Source organism: Peromyscus eremicus, chromosome 1 (genome assembly GCF_949786415.1).
Source record: "Peromyscus eremicus chromosome 1, PerEre_H2_v1, whole genome shotgun sequence".
NCBI lineage: Eukaryota > Metazoa > Chordata > Mammalia > Rodentia > Cricetidae > Peromyscus > Peromyscus eremicus.
In genome coordinates, this window is record NC_081416.1 from 53,469,518 (window position 1) to 53,485,196 (window position 15,679).

Sequence of the window (15,679 nt, forward strand, 5' to 3'; positions counted from 1 at the left end):
CCCAGACACAGCCTCACCTTCAAGTCTGACCTACTCCTTGAGGCCCTGCCGTGGGGGCCGCCCCCTCCCATGTTCCGGGAAGCAGGGTTGTGGCGCAACTTATCTGCATATCCAGCCCAAAGCACTGGCCTGGGCTATAGGGGCGCCAATAAATCTCTGAACTGAGCTCTGGGCCCTGCTCCAGGTCCCCATGAGAAGCTTCTACGTTCCCTAGCGATCGTGCCGCCCCGCCCCGCGTGCCCTGCCAGGTCCCCGAGCGGCGCTGGCCCCAGGCCGGTCACACAGTAGCTGCTCACAAGGACTGACCCAAATAGGAGCAAATGACCCCCGCCCCCCCGCCCCGGGGGAGCCGCGGCATGGTTTGCAGAACGCTGAATTCCAGCGGCCGTCTGGGCTGCAGCTCCCAATTACCATATTAGAGATAAGGCCTGGCAGTCCCAGGGGTCTAGCCATGATCCGCTCCCTCACCCCCAAGCCTAGCAGCCCGGCTCCGCTGGTCGCTTCAACTTCTTGGTCTCAGTCCTTAGAGCCTGTTTCCCTTATGGATAAAAAGGAGTCTCTTAAAACTATCAGGAATAATAAATAATCCGGTTTGCGGAACCCCAAACGAAGGACAGAGTTGCGACAGCACAGGCGCGGGCTTTATTGTAAAGCACGTAGTGACCACAGGCTTCCCAGTTCGAACGATAGGGCTGCAGCCAAGTCACGGTTTATACCCCGACTCTCAACTTGGCGCAGGCGCCTGAGGGCAGCCCGGTAACCGAGAGGGGAAAAGTCACTTCCGGAAGCTGAGGTGGGGGAAGCGGAAACTTTGAAACTTCCAACGAGAACCACCCCTTCGTGGCTATTGCACGCACCAGAAGGGACTCAAGCTGTTGGCCAGCTCTTCTCCCTGTTAAAGGGACACAGCGATCCTCTTTTTATCCCCAAGTCTTCGGAAGGCTTCCGCCCACACCCAATATGGCGGGCGTCGGGAGCGGGTAGAGTTCCGGGAATGTGGAGCAGAAGATCACTGGGAGGGGGTGGAGCCTCCTTTGCCCAAGTTTCGATCCCACCAGGACTGGATAATGCGAGTCCAGCTGGCGCTTTGTCGCATCTGTGTTGCAGTCCCCGCGCTCTTTGGGCGAGGAAGTCCCTTCAGGGAAGGAGTAAAGAGTTAAATGAATGAGCCTCACCCTGGCATCCCGAATCAAGTCCTCACATTCTGAGTTGAAATGTAAAGACCACCGTCACCAGCTTGCTCTGCACTGAGCGGTCAGGGGCGCTAGAAGATGAGTGGGCTCTCGGGAATCGGGATTGGTTGGAGCCGACAAACTGCTGGGACCCTAAATGAAACCTCAGAGTCAGAGGTCTTAAGAGGATGGGGCTGAATTCAAGAATTTAAAGTGGCTCACAAGTTGGGGAGACGTTCAGATACTAGCAAGCTTCGAGCTCTCCAAACCTCGGGGACTCAGGAACTTTGGCCTGAAATGAGTCTGTAGTACAGATCACAGAAAACCTTGGTTCTCTTAGCGGTCTAGCTGTAAAAGAACTCTGGACTACAGGTGCCGACAAGTCCCGGAACTGGGGGCGGGGTTTCGGACAAAGAAGGAAGAGGGAGGAAATCCTTGGACTGCAAGTCACAGAACACAAGGGACAGAGGAGGGACTAGAACTGCAAGTCCCGGCATGCCCTGAAACACGAAAGGGAAAAACCTGGCGGGCCTGAAACTACAAATCCCGACATGCCCTAGATAGCAGAAGGGGAAGGTGGGTATAGGTCCGGTCGCACCCTATGCAGGTGCTCACCTTGAAGGAACCCTCAAACTCGTCGCTCATCCTGCGGAGCTCGCGGCCGTAACGCTGCGCGGCCCAGAGGTTGGGGGGAGCCGAACGCGAGCGGCCCCGAAAGGGGCTGAGCTCCTCCTCCATCCCTTCATCCACCTCGGTCCCCGCGGGGTACGAACTGTGGCGACTCCGGGTCTCCATAGCCCCAACGCCTGCAGGAGTCGGGATGGAAGAGGTGTGAATTTCGACCTGCCGATCACACTCGCTTTCCAATAGCCCCAGTCCCTCTTTTGCGAATGGAGGGAGCTAAGAGGGTTTTTGTGAGAAATCGAGTTAACTTCCACAAATCCTTGTCGAGTGCCAGTAATGAAGGACGACTTTAGTGTACAAAAAGACTTCCTACTGTGCCTTTCACAAAGTAGAGGAATAAGAGGTAACTCAAATGGTCTCATAGCAACCCCTGACTAGGGAGGTGTTCTGTTCTGTCTTTGCCGGAGAACAAGAACTCTCTGCATTCCGTATTGCACCTTTTTTTGGAGACAGTGTCCAGAACAGTGGATTTTTTTTTTCTTTTCTGAGACTAGCATTTATGTGCTAAACTATCCTCACCACCTGGTTCTACAGACCGAACATAGAGGCTTGTCCTGGGCATGGTTCATATTTATAATCCCAGCAATGGTGAGCTGGAAGCAGGGGGTTGAGGAGTTCAAAACCAGTCTCTACTACAGGAGAACGTGTAGTCACTTCTCACAAATGGGGGAAGTGGGGAGACAACAGCTACACAGGTGTTCAGAGAAGTCAATTTTCTCAGGTTGACAAGACTGTTAAGCCCTGAGGCCAGAAGTTTGGGTTTAGCCCCCGGAGCCCATCAGGGTGTGCAACTCTTGCCTTGCCCAGCCACCCTTAAACTCCAAGTTAGTTTCCTCCCTTCATGAAGAGTCTCACCTACCCTGCATACTAACGCACCTGTGTGAAGGTCACATCGGAATGTAGACATGCTCTGTGAGCTGCAAGCGAATTGTGGGTGATCTGCTTCTCTGATCTGGGTACTGTGTGCCATCCTAACTTCTGCCATCTGTACCCCCTCTGCTCAGACTAGTGAAGACCCAGAACCACTCCCAGGGGCAGAGTCCAGAGCTAGGTACAGCCTGCTGCCCACACCCAGGTGTCTGCAGGGAAAGCTTGGGAGGAGGTAAAATTCTCCCAGGTTTGGAGGTTGGTAAGTTTGCCTCCCTTTCTCAAAGGTCAATGGGCAGAACTCTGCAATTCAGCTCCAGTACTGAGGATCCCAGCTGCAGACATGTAACAGAAAGCCAGAGGTAAGGAGGGAACCATCATGAAAGGCCTGGCCTGGCCTACTCAAAGCACCTGGCCAGAACAATATCATTGCCCATCTACAGAGTATCTCAGGGGGACTACTCAGCAGCTAGATGGGTTCCCCCTTTATGACCATGAACCCATTTCCCCAACTCCCTGGCACATCAGTGTCTTTCTATGTGACACAGGGACAGCCTGTCTCATAGTCACCATGAGAACAGACAAGACAGGAGAGCACTCCACCTTGTCCTGTGAACAGCCATTGGCTTCTTGGCTCCTGTGTGGCAGATGTGGAGTTCTCCCCATCTTACAGAGAAGGAAGGCAGAAGCTAAAAGGCTCACGCCTGAGTCTCTTGGTGGTACACCCTATCTGCACTGAAAAATGAAATGTCACTTCAGCTGGACCCGAGCCCTGGAACCTCAGCATTCAGGTGCTGTGCTGGCAGGAAGGTGAAGACGTTCAGGTGGCCTTGGTGGGAGCTCAGCCCACTTCCTTCACCAAGGGCTGGTGAGACTGCTCAGCCAGTACAGGAGCTTCCAGTAGGAGCCTGAAGACCTGAGTGGGAACCTTGGAATCTATGTAAAGGGGGAAGGAGAAGACGACCTCCACAAGCTGTCCTCTGTCCTGCATGGGTACTTGGGTAGTGTGGCACACGTGCTCCCTCCCCCAACAGATCTGCAGGGTTAAAATCCTTGCTTAGCACACTCAAGGCCCTGGGTTCCATCCACAGCACCTCACAAAACAAAAAAACAACCAACCAAGGAGGACACTGAGCAGGTTGGGCTAGAGGCTTTTCTCGGATTCATTAATTTAGTTCTCAGCTCATATTATTGGGGAAGTTCCTCATTTGACAGGGGATGAAACTAAGGCACAGAGACAGTATGCAACCTACCCAAGGCCACACAGTGATGAAGACTGGTGCAAACACAACCCGTCTGACTCCGAGGTCTGTCCATCTCATGTCCTAGCCCCCCTTCAACAGTACCCAGTGGCCCAGTCTGGAGGAGTCATTTTCTTCCTCCCCACTTGTCACCTATGCCGAGAGCCTGTGCTGTGGCATGGAGGATGTCAGTCACTAAAGGTGCTCAGCAATGCCAAGCACCCCAGCAACAAAATGACACTCATTTGTGTCAAGAGGCTTTATTGATGGATGAGATAGGGTCTCAGGTAGCTGGAATGCTGGCCTTAAACTTCTGGTCCTCCTGCTCCCACCTCCCAGCTGCAGTTTGAGTTGCTGAGACTGGAAGCCAGGCTGTGCTGTGCACCCGCTAGTCAGGCACTCTACAGCCTGAGCTGCATCTCCTGCCCCTGAATGGAATTTTCAGAAATATCTTTGCATTTACTGGAAAGAACCTGGAGATTCTGTGAACTCCTTGGATAAAGAGGGTGGGTGGGGTGTGGCCCAGACCCGCCTCAGTCCCTCAGGGGAAGGGATGGGTGGCTTCTCTCTGGGTGGATGCTCAGCCCTGCCCATTTATGCCACCCTCCCAGACAGAGCTGGAGTAGTAGGATGGGAAGAGACAGGTTGTCTTGCACCTTTAGCTTTAAACTCCTTACCCAGGGGGTTTCTGGGTAAGTGGGTGTGGCTGAATAGGAAAATTCACAGTTCAAGAAGCAGCCTAGCATACTCCATTAAAACTGGCGGAAGTGCCCAGGAGGTGACAAGCCAGGAAAAAGTGCTTGCCACGAAGCCCGATAACTTCAGTTCCATTCCTGAGACCCACAAAGTAGAAAAGGAGAGAACCAAACCAACTCCTGAAATTCTCTTCTGATCTCCACACATGCCCTTACACACAAAAAACATGGCAAGGTGGAAAAGACTAATAGAAACAAAAACGGTGGTGGTGTCCTATACCCTTCCAAGAACAGTGAGGCTTTGCCCTCAGGCAGGGCAGGCCACTGTGCCTGCCATGTCTCCACAGTGGCCTGCCCAGACTTGTGCTGTAGCCTTGAGCAAAGGCATTCTAGAGTTCCAGCCTGGGTCCTCACCTGGCCCTGCTCTGGCCAAGCGTTCTATCAAGGCCTCTATAACAACAGCCCAGCTTGCTCATAGTTGGGGTCACAGACAAAATGCCCCCCAAAACACCACTGTGCCCACCATCACTTTATTCAATAACACTGAAATAGGAATTTCACACAATTTTTACCTGTTTTAATAAAATATTATTTGTTTAAGAAAAAAGCTGGGCGGTGGTGGCGTTCCACTTTAATCCCAGCACACCGGAGGCAGAGGCAGGTGGATCTCTGTGAGAGGCCAGCCTGATCTACAGAGTGAGTTTCAGGGCAGCCAGAGCTGCACAAAGAAACCTTGTCTCCAAAAAAACCAAAACAAAATAAAACAAAAAACCCAAAAAAATACTAATAATAATTTGCTCCCTGGATTTTGTCAACCAATCATTTCAATAGATTAGAAACTGTTCCCAGCTGGGCGTGGCAGTACACACCTATAATCCACATCTTTAATCCAAGCCCTTGGGAGGCAGAAACAGGAGTTCAAGGCCAGCCAGGGCTACTCAGAAAAGTCTTGTCTTGAAAAGACAAAGAATTGTTCCTGGAGGTGCAAATCTATACAGTCCCAGCTTCTTGCTAGTTGGCTGTCTGAGGCAGGAGGGTTGCTTATGCCCAGGAGTTTGAGGCCACCCTGGGCAACACAGTGAGATTTTGTCTCAACAAACATAAAAAAGGCTGGGGATGTGATTCAGTGATAGTGTTTGCCTAGTAAGCTGGAGGCCCTGGGTCCTGACCTTAAAACCTCAAAACATAACAACAAAAGCATTCCTAGCTCAGGGGCAGTGCAAAACCACAGGGATTTAGCCCATGTCTGTGGTTTTCCAATCCCTGCTCTAAATCCCAACTGCCTACCTTAAATCTTGAATGGCTGTATGGAAGGAAGGAATGCCTTCAAGTCACATCTATCCCGAGTCTAACCTACACCTCATGTTTGCCATCCAAGAACACTGGATGTTCAAGGCCTTTACTACTGATGGAAACCCAGGTCACAGTAACAACGATAACCACAACTATGGTAGTAATAGGGCATAGGACCTCCATGGTACCTCCTCTGTGCCAGGCAGTTTCTAAGCATTGTTCACATGAACTCAGGTACCCTTACTGCAGCCCTGTGAAGTAGGAACAGTTCTATTCCCATTTTACAGCTTGGGAAACTCAGGCAGAGCAGTTAATCTTTCAATGGGCTCCTAAAGGGTCCTCCTCAGATGCTGCAGTCTGGACCAGAGGCCAGTATTGGCTGCTTCTCCCGTTTTATGGTCTTCTCCCCTTCTCACTGTGCAGTCTGTTCCAGGCATTGCACTGCAGTCCCTGCCCCAGGGATGCTCACAGCCCAGTGGACCTGGTGCAAGCAGGCAGGAGAGCTAGGATCAGAGTGAGCTGACCTCAGAAATGGCCAGTAGCTCTATGGCTCTGGCAGGTCTGACACTTGCAAATCTCTTTATGGAAAGTCACTTGTTTTGCTGGAACAGAGCCTCACTAAGGTGGCCAAGCTGGCCTCAAACTCATCCATGCTTGGTGCTGAGATTATAGGCATATCTTACTGATGCCTAAATGCTAACAACTACCACATGCAGTTCTGGCAATTGCTTTTGAGACAACTAAATACTAAATGTTTATGACACTCCATACTCACACACACACACACTGGCTCAGGGAGGGTATCTGTGGTCTAGTCCCTACCTAGCAGGGAAGCAAAGACATTCAGCTACCTTCCCTATGGCTGTTTCCCCTGGCAGCCCTCCTTCATGGAGCTGGAGCTGAGCTAGGGTGCACCTCTCTCCACTCCCGGCCACACTTGCAGGCCATGCTTTCACTGCGCTCCCTAAATCTTTCTTCCAACTTTCAGGTTGCTGAGTATCTTCCTCAACACCTCCTTCCTTCCTACCCAACTCCCAGGCCTGGGTATGTGGCTCATAGAAGAACACTTGCTCAGCATGTGCAAAGGCCCTGGGTTCCATCCCCAGCACAGTAAGAAGGAAAAAAAAAAAATCTTCCCAGGATTCCAGTCAAAGTTGTTCTTACAACAGCCTTCAAAGGCCTGTACAGACTGAATTGGACAGGGCTCTACTTACCCTTCTTTACCTCTCTCCACTTGGGGCCCTGCTACCCAGGAGCAATTCTTGTCCCGGGGCCTCCTAACTTCCTGTTCTCTTTACCTGAAACACAGGCATCAGAATAGCTAACTCTCAGCCTTACCTATTCGGCTGCTCCTTCCTAAGACCAGCCCTGACTACCTAAGAAGTGTGGTGGGCTGGAGAGATGGCTCAGTGGCTCAGAGCATTTACTGCTCTTGCAGAGGATGTGAGTTCAGTACCCAGCAACCACATGGGGCAGCGCACAACCTATAACAGCTCTAGGGGATCTAGCACCCTCTTCTGGACTCCAAGGAACCTGCACTTGCACACGCACACACACACACACACACATATACATATACTTTTTTTAAAAAAAAGTGTGGGGTTGGGGATTTAGCTCAGTGGTAGAGTGCTTGCCTAGCAAGCTCAAGCGCAAGGCCCTGGGTTCGATCATCGGCTCCAAAAAAAAAAAAAAAAAAAAAGTGTGGAATGCCAGGCATGTTGGCCCACCTATGATCCCAGTACTTGGGAGATAGAGGCAGGAAGATCGGAAATTCAAGGCTAGTCTCACTTGTACAGCAAGTTTGAAGCTGCCCTGGGATATATGAGGCCTTGTCTCAAAAAGGGAGTGGGGACTGTGCCGTGGTGGTGCACGCCTTTAATCCCAGCACTCGGGAGGCAGAGCCAGGCGGATCTCTGTGAGTTCAAGGCCAGCCTGGTCTACAGAGCAAGTTCCAGGACAGGCTCCAAAGCTACACAGAGAAACCCTGTCTCAAAAAAACCAAAGAAAAAGAAAAAGAAAAAAAAAAAAAAAGAAGAAGGAAATGGGAGTCATTTAAGCTCTAGTGGGCAATGACATACCTGGGTGAGATTTCTGAGGCTGTACAGGCTCAACCCTGGGGAGTGGAGAGGACTGAGAAACAACCAGTATCTTCCAATGCCTCTCCTTCCATTTTGTCACTTTGGTCACCTGCCTGTCCCATCTGTGCAAGGACAGTCCTGATGTGGGTGATCCATGGGGTAAGAAAGAACCTACTGGCTGGGCAGTGGTGGCACATACCTTTAATCCCAGCACTTGGGAGGCCAGCCTGGTCTACAGAGTAAGTTCCAGGACAGCCAGGGCTACATAGAGAAGCCCTATCTTCAAACAAAAAAAGGAAAAAAAAAAAAAAAGAAAAGAAAGAAAGAACGAACCTACTGGCCACTGGAAGGCCCTAACCCAGGAAGAACAGGTACTCAGAAACTGAGGAGTCTTCCAGCACCACCTCTTAGGGTGACCTTAGGAAAGTCACTTCCTCTTTGGGCATCTGTTTGCCTCCCACTGCTGTCTATCCTGGGGCCTGTTTTGAGCATTCAGTGAAGCAGCTTGATCACTAAGGGCATGCCAAATATTTCTGTGAATTAGCCCTGTGGTCTTACAAAGGTAGTGATAGTTTGTAGAAGAGGCATTTTGAGGCTCAGAGCTATTTGGGACTTACCCCAGAGTCTTCAGGAAGTATGGCTGCAACAGGGACACAAGGGGCAACTGAGTGGGGGGCAAGGGACAGGCAGATGACAGTGGGGTGGGGAACCTACCTCCATGATGACTGCTGTTGGCTGCCTGCCCCTGTTGGTGTCCGATGTTCCCCAGGAGACCTGGGGCCAGGTAGGGACCCGGTTGGTCCCCAGTGAGGCTTGGGCCCAGGCCCCTATCAGCAGTACTGGAGTCTTCCTGCTCACTCGGCTCAAACTCTGGGATCTGGAACATACTCTGGGCTGTAAAGACAAGGTAAGAAGTACTTAGGGCACAGTGAGGCAAACGGTGGTGATGAGAAGCAGGAGAGGTGCCCCTGGCTCCCACACACACAACACAGGCCCATCAGTCTTCCCAAGCCCTCATCTGTCTGCTGGGTCTGGCCCCTGGCTCCTTCTCCTACTGGATCACACGCGCGCGCGCGCGCGCCCGCGCATACACACACACACAACACAGGCCTATCAGTCTTCCCAAGCCCTCATCTGTCCGCTGGGTCTGGCCTGGTGGAGAATACAGGCTGTCCCCGGGATACTAAATCTCTCTTTAGAGTTCTGTCCAGGCCCTGGTGCGTCCCGCTTGCCCGTTATGACCGCGAATAGGTCTCACCCCAAGCCCGATCTCGAGGCCCCTGACCCGGGCCTGCCTCCTCCCTCTAGTTCTAAGGGCGCCCGGTCCTAGTTTCCTGGGCGACGGGAACTGTCACGCATCTGACCCAATCAGTTCTCGAAGTAAATCCCGGGTCGGCCTGGAGGCGGGGCCACCCCAAGCCAGGTCCCACCCCTGCAGTCGACCTGCTGGTCTCCACCGCCTTCCTCCTGCGTCGCTCCCCAGGCTCCGGATTCCGGGATCCGACTTCCTCACGCCTAGGGCATGTGCAGGACCCAGCAAGGGCTGCTTTGGGGTTCCCATTTGGATCGGGAAGGTCTGCTTCAGCTGATACGTCCTCTAGCCCTTCTGGGCCCGAATTCCCTCCTGTAAAATGGGGCTAATGACACCTCCCTGGGGAGCTGGTGAAAACTCTGTAAACAGCTCAATGATTACTATGGGCGAAAGCACTGGTAGAGCCGTTCACTGAAGCTCGGCCGTAGGGTGCAGTGATCGTTGCGATGGTTATTGCTCTCCCTGGACCCAGGGACCGAGATGGGGAAGCCGGCTCCTTCCTCCTCCTGGTCGTGGAGGCCTCACGTTGCCCAACTCGGGGACAACCCACCGCGCCATCTCGGGAGCTCCTTCCAGGCAGGATGGCCGCCCGGGTGCGGGAGAAGGGACAGGGGCGCCAAGGAGGACGAGCCGTGGGGCTCTCGGGGGCTCGGCTGCTAGAAAAGGTGTGTGCAAGCGGCCGCAGGCCGGAGCCCGGAGCCCGCGAACAGAAGCTAGGGGGCGGGGCCAGGATGCCATCTTGGTTGTGGGCGGAAGTTCCCTTCAGCGACCCAGTGCGGGGAAGTCGTTGCCGCCCCCATATGGGCACGCCGATCCCGATGTGGGCTAGGGGATCTAAGCGTAGGAAACAGTAGTCCCCCAAACATTAAGAGCTGGCAGCTCAGGACATGAGTAACGCGAGTGCTTGCTGCGTGAGGCGCTGTCTCCGCCTCTCGGCCGCCCGCAGCCATCCGTAACCCCGGACGCCCGCTGGCAGCGCATCTCGCGTCGATTCTCGAAGAGCTGCACGCCGGGCGCGGCGCACGGCCTCGGAGTCTCCATCGGCTGCTACGCAGTTTGCGTAGCGAACGGACGCCCGCGCAGGCGCAGGAGTGGGGCGGAGCAGCGGGAGCCGGGGAGCTGGAGCCCCGTGTCCCGGCGACCGGATCCCGCTTCCCCAGCAGCGGCCTGAGGACCTGACATCGACTTCCTCTTATTCACCGGGGCTGAGGGTGGACGCAGTGGGGGAACAACGTCTGGAATCTTGAGGACAGAGGAAGAAGCCCCCCAATCCGGATTATTGGAGGGGAAAGAGCCACCAAGCGTGGGGAGGGGGAGAGCGGGGCGTTGGGCGCCCCCGCAGCGGCCGCTGTCCTAAGCTGACGGGCATCGGCCGGCTCTCCCCCTCCTGCCAGCCGGACACGAGCGACCAAGGCCAGGGACTTTCTGTACCACTGCATCCTCCCATCTTGGCTCTGGGGCTGACCCAGGGAGGGACACCCCCAACCCCCACTCCATTTGCCCTGGGTAGGAAAGAGTACCCTTACACACTCCAGAGTGAGGGGTTCAGGGCCCAGATTACCCGTGCCCACCCCCCACCCCCACCCCCCCGTCTCTTGAGGAGGAAAGGCCTGGCAACCCCAACTTCTTTCCTCTAGAGTCCCCAGCTCTCACCACCTCCTGCAGTAACCACCCCTCCGTATTTATTTCCCTGGCTTCTGGCCAGCCCTCCATCTCTGTCTCCTGGTTTCAGGCCTCCCTCCTTGACATGGAGAGTAACCTGTCTGGCCTGGTGCCTGCAGCCGGGCTGGTACCTGCACTGCCGCCTACAGTGACTCTGGGGCTGACCGCTGCCTACACTGCCCTATACGCGCTGCTCTTCTTCTCTGTCTATGCCCAGCTCTGGCTGGTGCTTCTGTACGGGCACAAGCGCCTCAGCTATCAGACGGTGTTCCTGGCACTCTGTCTGCTCTGGGCAGCCTTGCGTACCACACTCTTCTCCTTCTACTTCCGAGATACTCCCAGGGCCAACCGCCTGGGGCCCTTGCCTTTCTGGCTTCTCTATTGCTGCCCTGTCTGCCTGCAGTTCTTCACACTGACGCTTATGAACCTCTACTTTGCCCAGGTAACCACGGGAACTGGTGTGGTGGGAGTGGGAGGGGGCAAACCCAAGAGTCCAGAGGAGTGATGGGTATCTCTGCTCCCAGGTGGTGTTCAAGGCCAAGACAAAGCGTCGGCCAGAGATGAGCCGAGGCTTGTAAGTACTGGAGAAGTTAATGGGTCAGTGGCAGGGTTGAGAGGAGAAGAACCCCAGAACATTTGTGATAGAGCTAGAAAAAACTGAAAGTGCCTGGTGCAGATAGCCGTGATAGTGCCATCCACGGTGGAGAAAGATAGAAGCTCCAACCCATGGACTCTATAAAGTACTGGTGCACTCCCAGCGACCTTGGCTGCACCGTCCTTGCCTGTCCTTTGCACAGTGTCTTCCATTTTATAAAGATATTTCACAAGCATCTTTTCACATCTCACCTGAGATACTCTTCTTATTCTCATTTTAAGAGATGAAGAAACTGAGGCCCAGTTAGATAAAGCAACGTGTTCAAGGTCACACAGCTGGAGGAGGGCCCAGTCAGGGCTCAGATCCAGATGTCTGAGCCCCTGTCTGGTGCTCCTCCTGCAATGCCATAGCGTTCAGTCACCTCACCTCTTTGAGCCTCAGTTCCCTCCTGTGCAAAACTAGGCGAGCAGAGTTTGGACCACCCGAGTTCTGGTTGGCCCTGGGGTCTTCTGAGGAGTCAGGGTGGTTGGTGAGGGCCAAGGAGATCCATGGTCGGGGGCTGACTCTGCTGTGGGCTGCAGGCTGGCTGTCCGAGGGGCCTTCGTGGGCGCTTCACTGCTCTTTCTGCTGGTGAACGTACTGTGTGCAGTGCTGTCCCGCCAGCGCCGCACGCAGCCCTGGGTTCTCCTGCTGGTCCGCGTCCTGGTGAGCGACTCTCTCTTCGTCATCTGTGCCCTCTCGCTTGCCGCCTGCCTCTGCCTCGTCGCCCGGCGGGCCCCTTCCACTAGCATCTACTTAGAGGCTAAGGTAGGGCCACCAACCCTGATGTGGTATCCTTGAGGATCCTTGGACAGAGGTCTTTAGGATGTAGAGGAAGCCCCCTCCCCCTGAAGATCCTCTATCGTCGTCTCTACCAGGGGACCAGTGTGTGCCAGGCAGCTGCCATAGGGGGTGCCATGGTTCTGCTCTATGCCAGTCGGGCCTGTTACAACCTGGCAGCTCTGGCCTTGGCCCCTCGGAGCCGGCTAGATGCCTTCGATTATGACTGGTACAACGTATCTGACCAGGTAGGCATTGGTCAAGTTTGTCCCTTCTCTAGTATCTATCCTCCAGCTGGCCAGGGTCCTGCGCCAGCATGGTCTGTGTGGTGACAGACTGTTCTCAGCCTCTGCTTTTCCCCAGGCAGACCTGGTGAATGACCTAGGGAACAAAGGCTACCTGGTGTTTGGTCTCATCCTCTTCGTGTGGGAATTGCTGCCCACCACACTGCTGGTGGGCTTCTTCCGGGTACACCGGCCCCCGCAGGACCTGGTAGGGCCCCCAACCACCTCTAGGTCCAGTGGAGTGGGCTAGACCCTGGGAATTCTAGCCTGGGTCCTGAGACAGTTACGGGGGCAAAAATAAAAACCCATAGTAGCAGCTTCTCCCCCCACACCTACAGAGCACCAGTCGAATCCTCAACGGGCAGGTTTTTGACTCCCGTTCCTACTTCTTTGACCGGGCTGGGCACTGTGAGGATGAGGGCTGTTCCTGGGAGCACAGCCGGAGTGAGAGCACCAGGTAGGAGCCTCAACCCTGCCTGAGGGGTCTTGGGGTCCTGCCTGGCTCCATGAGACAGTGGGGACCAAGAACCAGGCTTGACTTGTTCTGAGTGAAGCCTCCTCTGGGTTCCCAGGGCTAAAGGCGCCTACCCCTGCCCCCCATCTCATGAATGTGACCCTGGGTACTGCCTGGGACTCCTGGGACTTACCTTGCTTCTCTGCCTGCAGCATGTCCGGCAGCCTGGGCTCTGGCAGCTGGTATGGTGCCATCGGGCGTGAGCCAGGCTGGGGCGGGGCCAGTCAGTCGAGGACCACTCCTCTGCTCTTCTCCCAGGTGCCAGGACCTGGCGGCCACCACCACAGCCTCTATTCCACGCCACAGACATGATCTCCTTTTACTCCCCTTAGAGCACCCAGGCCCCAGGTCCCCTTATCCCCGGCCCCTGTGCCAAGTACATCTGCCGCTTCTTGCCCAGGACGCCAGGGGACTGTGGCTGCTTCTCTCCTCTGGCCAGCTCCTTGCTGCTCCTATCGTAGTGAGCTTGTGCCATCCCCCTAAGATAGGGACAAGGCCCCCAGGCTGCCAGATGCCCACAGTGCCCTGGCATGACCTGCTGCCTCTGCTTCCACACTGGAGCCAGCTACCTCTCCTGTGCCTACCACTCAATAAAGAGTCTGTGTCCTGTCCCTTCACCTGTCACTTGTCTGAGTTGTGTTCCTTCTTCCCTGTTTGGCATCAGGCTGATCAAACACTGGCCCTTGACATGGGTTGGTAGGCTGGAAGGGAGCCACTCACTTTCATCAAGGCTAGCGGGCATGGAGCGGTAGAGGGACTGCACAGGCCTCTGTTGTCCAAGTTGTCCTGGTTTAGAGTAGCCGTCTCTATGTTGCCCAGCCTGGCCTGAAATTCTTGGGCTCAAGTGACTTTTCTGCCTTAGTCTCAGCTCAAATAGCTGGGGCTAGAGGTTTGTGCACCTGTCCTGATTGAAAAACCACCTCTACAGGCTGGAGATGTGGCTCAATTATTGAGTACTTCGCTGCTTGACATGTCCAGGGTTATGAGTTGAGTCTCCATAGGAGGGGGCAGGGAGTCGAATCTACATGAAACTTTCCGCTGGCTGTGCAGAGAGCCATAACCCCTCTCCCAGACCACACAGCACTGTAATTATGTAGCTTTTAGGCATCCTTTAAAAAATTGTATTACAGCCAGGCGGTAATTGTGCACATTTTAATCCCAGCACTCAGGAGGCAGAGGCAGGTAGATCTCTGTGAGTTTGAGGTCAGCCTGGTCTACAAGAGTGAGTTTCTGGACAGCAGAGCCTATATAGAGAAACCCTGTCTTGAAAAACAAACAAAACAAAACAAACTGTATTACATTTATTTATTGTGTGTGTGTGTGGGTTCATATTGAGGCAGTTCTCTCCTACCATGTGGGTCCTAGAGAGCGAACTCGGGTTGCCAGGCATGACAGCAAGTGCCTTTGGCCACCGGGCCATCTTACCAGCCCTCTGACTTTTTTGTTTTTTGAGATGGGGTCTTCTGTGTAGCCTGGCTGTCTTGGAACTCGATCTATAGACCAGGCTGGCCTTGAACTCACAGAGATTTCCCTGCCTGAGCCTCTCTAGTGCTGAGAGATTAAAGGAGTGTGCCACCATGCCCAACTATCATTTTTTAATTAAGATATTTGTGTGTGTGTATGAGTGGACAAGCACTTGTCACAGCACACATGTGGAGGTCAGGCAACAACTTATTAGTTGGCTCACTCCTCTCACCATATGGATCAGGGGACAGAATTTATGTCATCAGGCTTGGTGGCAAAGACCTTTACCTGTTATGCCATCTCATTGACCCAGTTTCAGCTTTTTGAGATAGAGACCTTGTAAGTAGCTGAAGATAACTTTGAACTCCTGACACTCCCACCTCTACCTGCCAACTACTGGGATTACAGGCGTGTACCATCATGTCTACCTAGCCTGTTTGGCATCTTTTTTTTTTTTCCTAAGATTTGTTTTTAATGTGTGTATAGGTGTATCTGTACCTGTATGTGGTGCCCAAGGAAGCCAGAAGAGGGCACCAGATCCCCTGGAGCTAGAGTTACAGGCTGTAAGCTATCAGTGCTGGAAACTCAAGTTGGGCGCCAGATATTGGTGAAATTATTAAGGCCACTCCACGTAGTTAAAAGGGAGGTTTATTTTGTGGGGTAACTTACAAGTGAAGGGATAGGTAGGTTGCAGGGTCTGGGAAAGGTGTAGCACAGTCTGACAGTGTTCTCTGGAGAATTCTGCTCGGTCTACCTCCAGGGTCCAGGGTCCAGGAACCAAGAGAGCATCCGGATCTCAGGTCTTCAGGGTCCTCTCTCGGCCCCGCCTTTTAGGCGTGACAGTTACCGAAGCCTCAATGGGGGTTGGAACTTCCAGATCAAAGCTGGAATGGCTATCCACTACAGCTTTCAGAGGACCCCCAGCAAGTGCTCTTAACCATTAAGCCATCTCTACAGTCTGTTGGGCATCTTGTCTTTGAATGGATTAAGTTTTGTGCA

General features: G+C 53.8%; 2 protein-coding genes across 4 annotated transcripts; one reads left to right on the plus strand and one right to left on the minus strand.

Moving 5' to 3' along the window:
- Positions 1-619: 619 nt before the first annotated feature.
- On the minus strand, positions 620-10,057 carry Bad (BCL2 associated agonist of cell death). 2 transcript variants are annotated; one of them, XM_059261944.1, is made up of 4 exons: positions 9,474-10,057; positions 8,745-8,924; positions 1,788-1,978; positions 620-1,135 (listed from the first exon to the last, which is right to left on the minus strand). In XM_059261944.1, the coding sequence occupies exons 1-4, from the start codon at positions 9,589-9,591 to the stop codon at positions 1,010-1,012; spliced, it is 615 nt and encodes a 204-aa protein (XP_059117927.1). In that variant the 5' UTR covers positions 9,592-10,057; the 3' UTR covers positions 620-1,009. The 2 variants fall into 2 exon arrangements, with proteins under 2 accessions (XP_059117927.1, XP_059117935.1); XM_059261952.1 differs by lacking the exon at positions 9,474-10,057 and adding an exon at positions 9,289-9,419.
- Gpr137 (G protein-coupled receptor 137) lies at positions 9,703-13,833 on the plus strand. Of its 2 annotated transcripts, none has more exons than XM_059261934.1 (8): positions 9,703-10,007; positions 11,075-11,446; positions 11,529-11,578; positions 12,181-12,406; positions 12,517-12,666; positions 12,782-12,886; positions 13,041-13,159; positions 13,369-13,833. In XM_059261934.1, exons 1-8 carry the CDS (start codon positions 9,789-9,791, stop codon positions 13,526-13,528), a joined length of 1,401 nt encoding a protein of 466 aa, XP_059117917.1. In that variant the 5' UTR covers positions 9,703-9,788; the 3' UTR covers positions 13,529-13,833. The 2 variants fall into 2 exon arrangements, with proteins under 2 accessions (XP_059117917.1, XP_059117910.1); XM_059261927.1 differs by having other exon boundaries at positions 9,736-10,007; positions 12,782-12,910.
- The last annotated feature ends 1,846 nt before the right edge of the window (positions 13,834-15,679 follow it).

Bases quoted from the DNA above. Each gene is read 5' to 3' on its own strand.
- Bad (XM_059261944.1), bottom strand. From the start codon at position 9,591: ATGGGAACCCCAAAGCAGCCCTTGCTGGGTCCTGCACATGCCCTAGGC. The intron at 8,925-9,473 runs GTCGACTGCAGG...TTGTCTTTACAG, and splicing joins AAGGCGGTGGAGACCAGCAG to CCCAGAGTATGTTCCAGATC. The intron at 1,136-1,787 runs GTGAGCACCTGC...CCTTCCCTGAAG, and splicing joins AGTTTGAGGGTTCCTTCAAG to GGACTTCCTCGCCCAAAGAG.
- Gpr137 (XM_059261927.1), top strand. From the start codon at position 9,789: ATGGTTATTGCTCTCCCTGGACCCAGGGACCGAGATGGGGAAGCCGGC. The intron at 10,008-11,074 runs GTGTGTGCAAGC...TCCTGGTTTCAG, and splicing joins GGGCTCGGCTGCTAGAAAAG to GCCTCCCTCCTTGACATGGA. The intron at 13,160-13,368 runs GTAGGAGCCTCA...CTCTGCCTGCAG, and splicing joins AGCCGGAGTGAGAGCACCAG to CATGTCCGGCAGCCTGGGCT.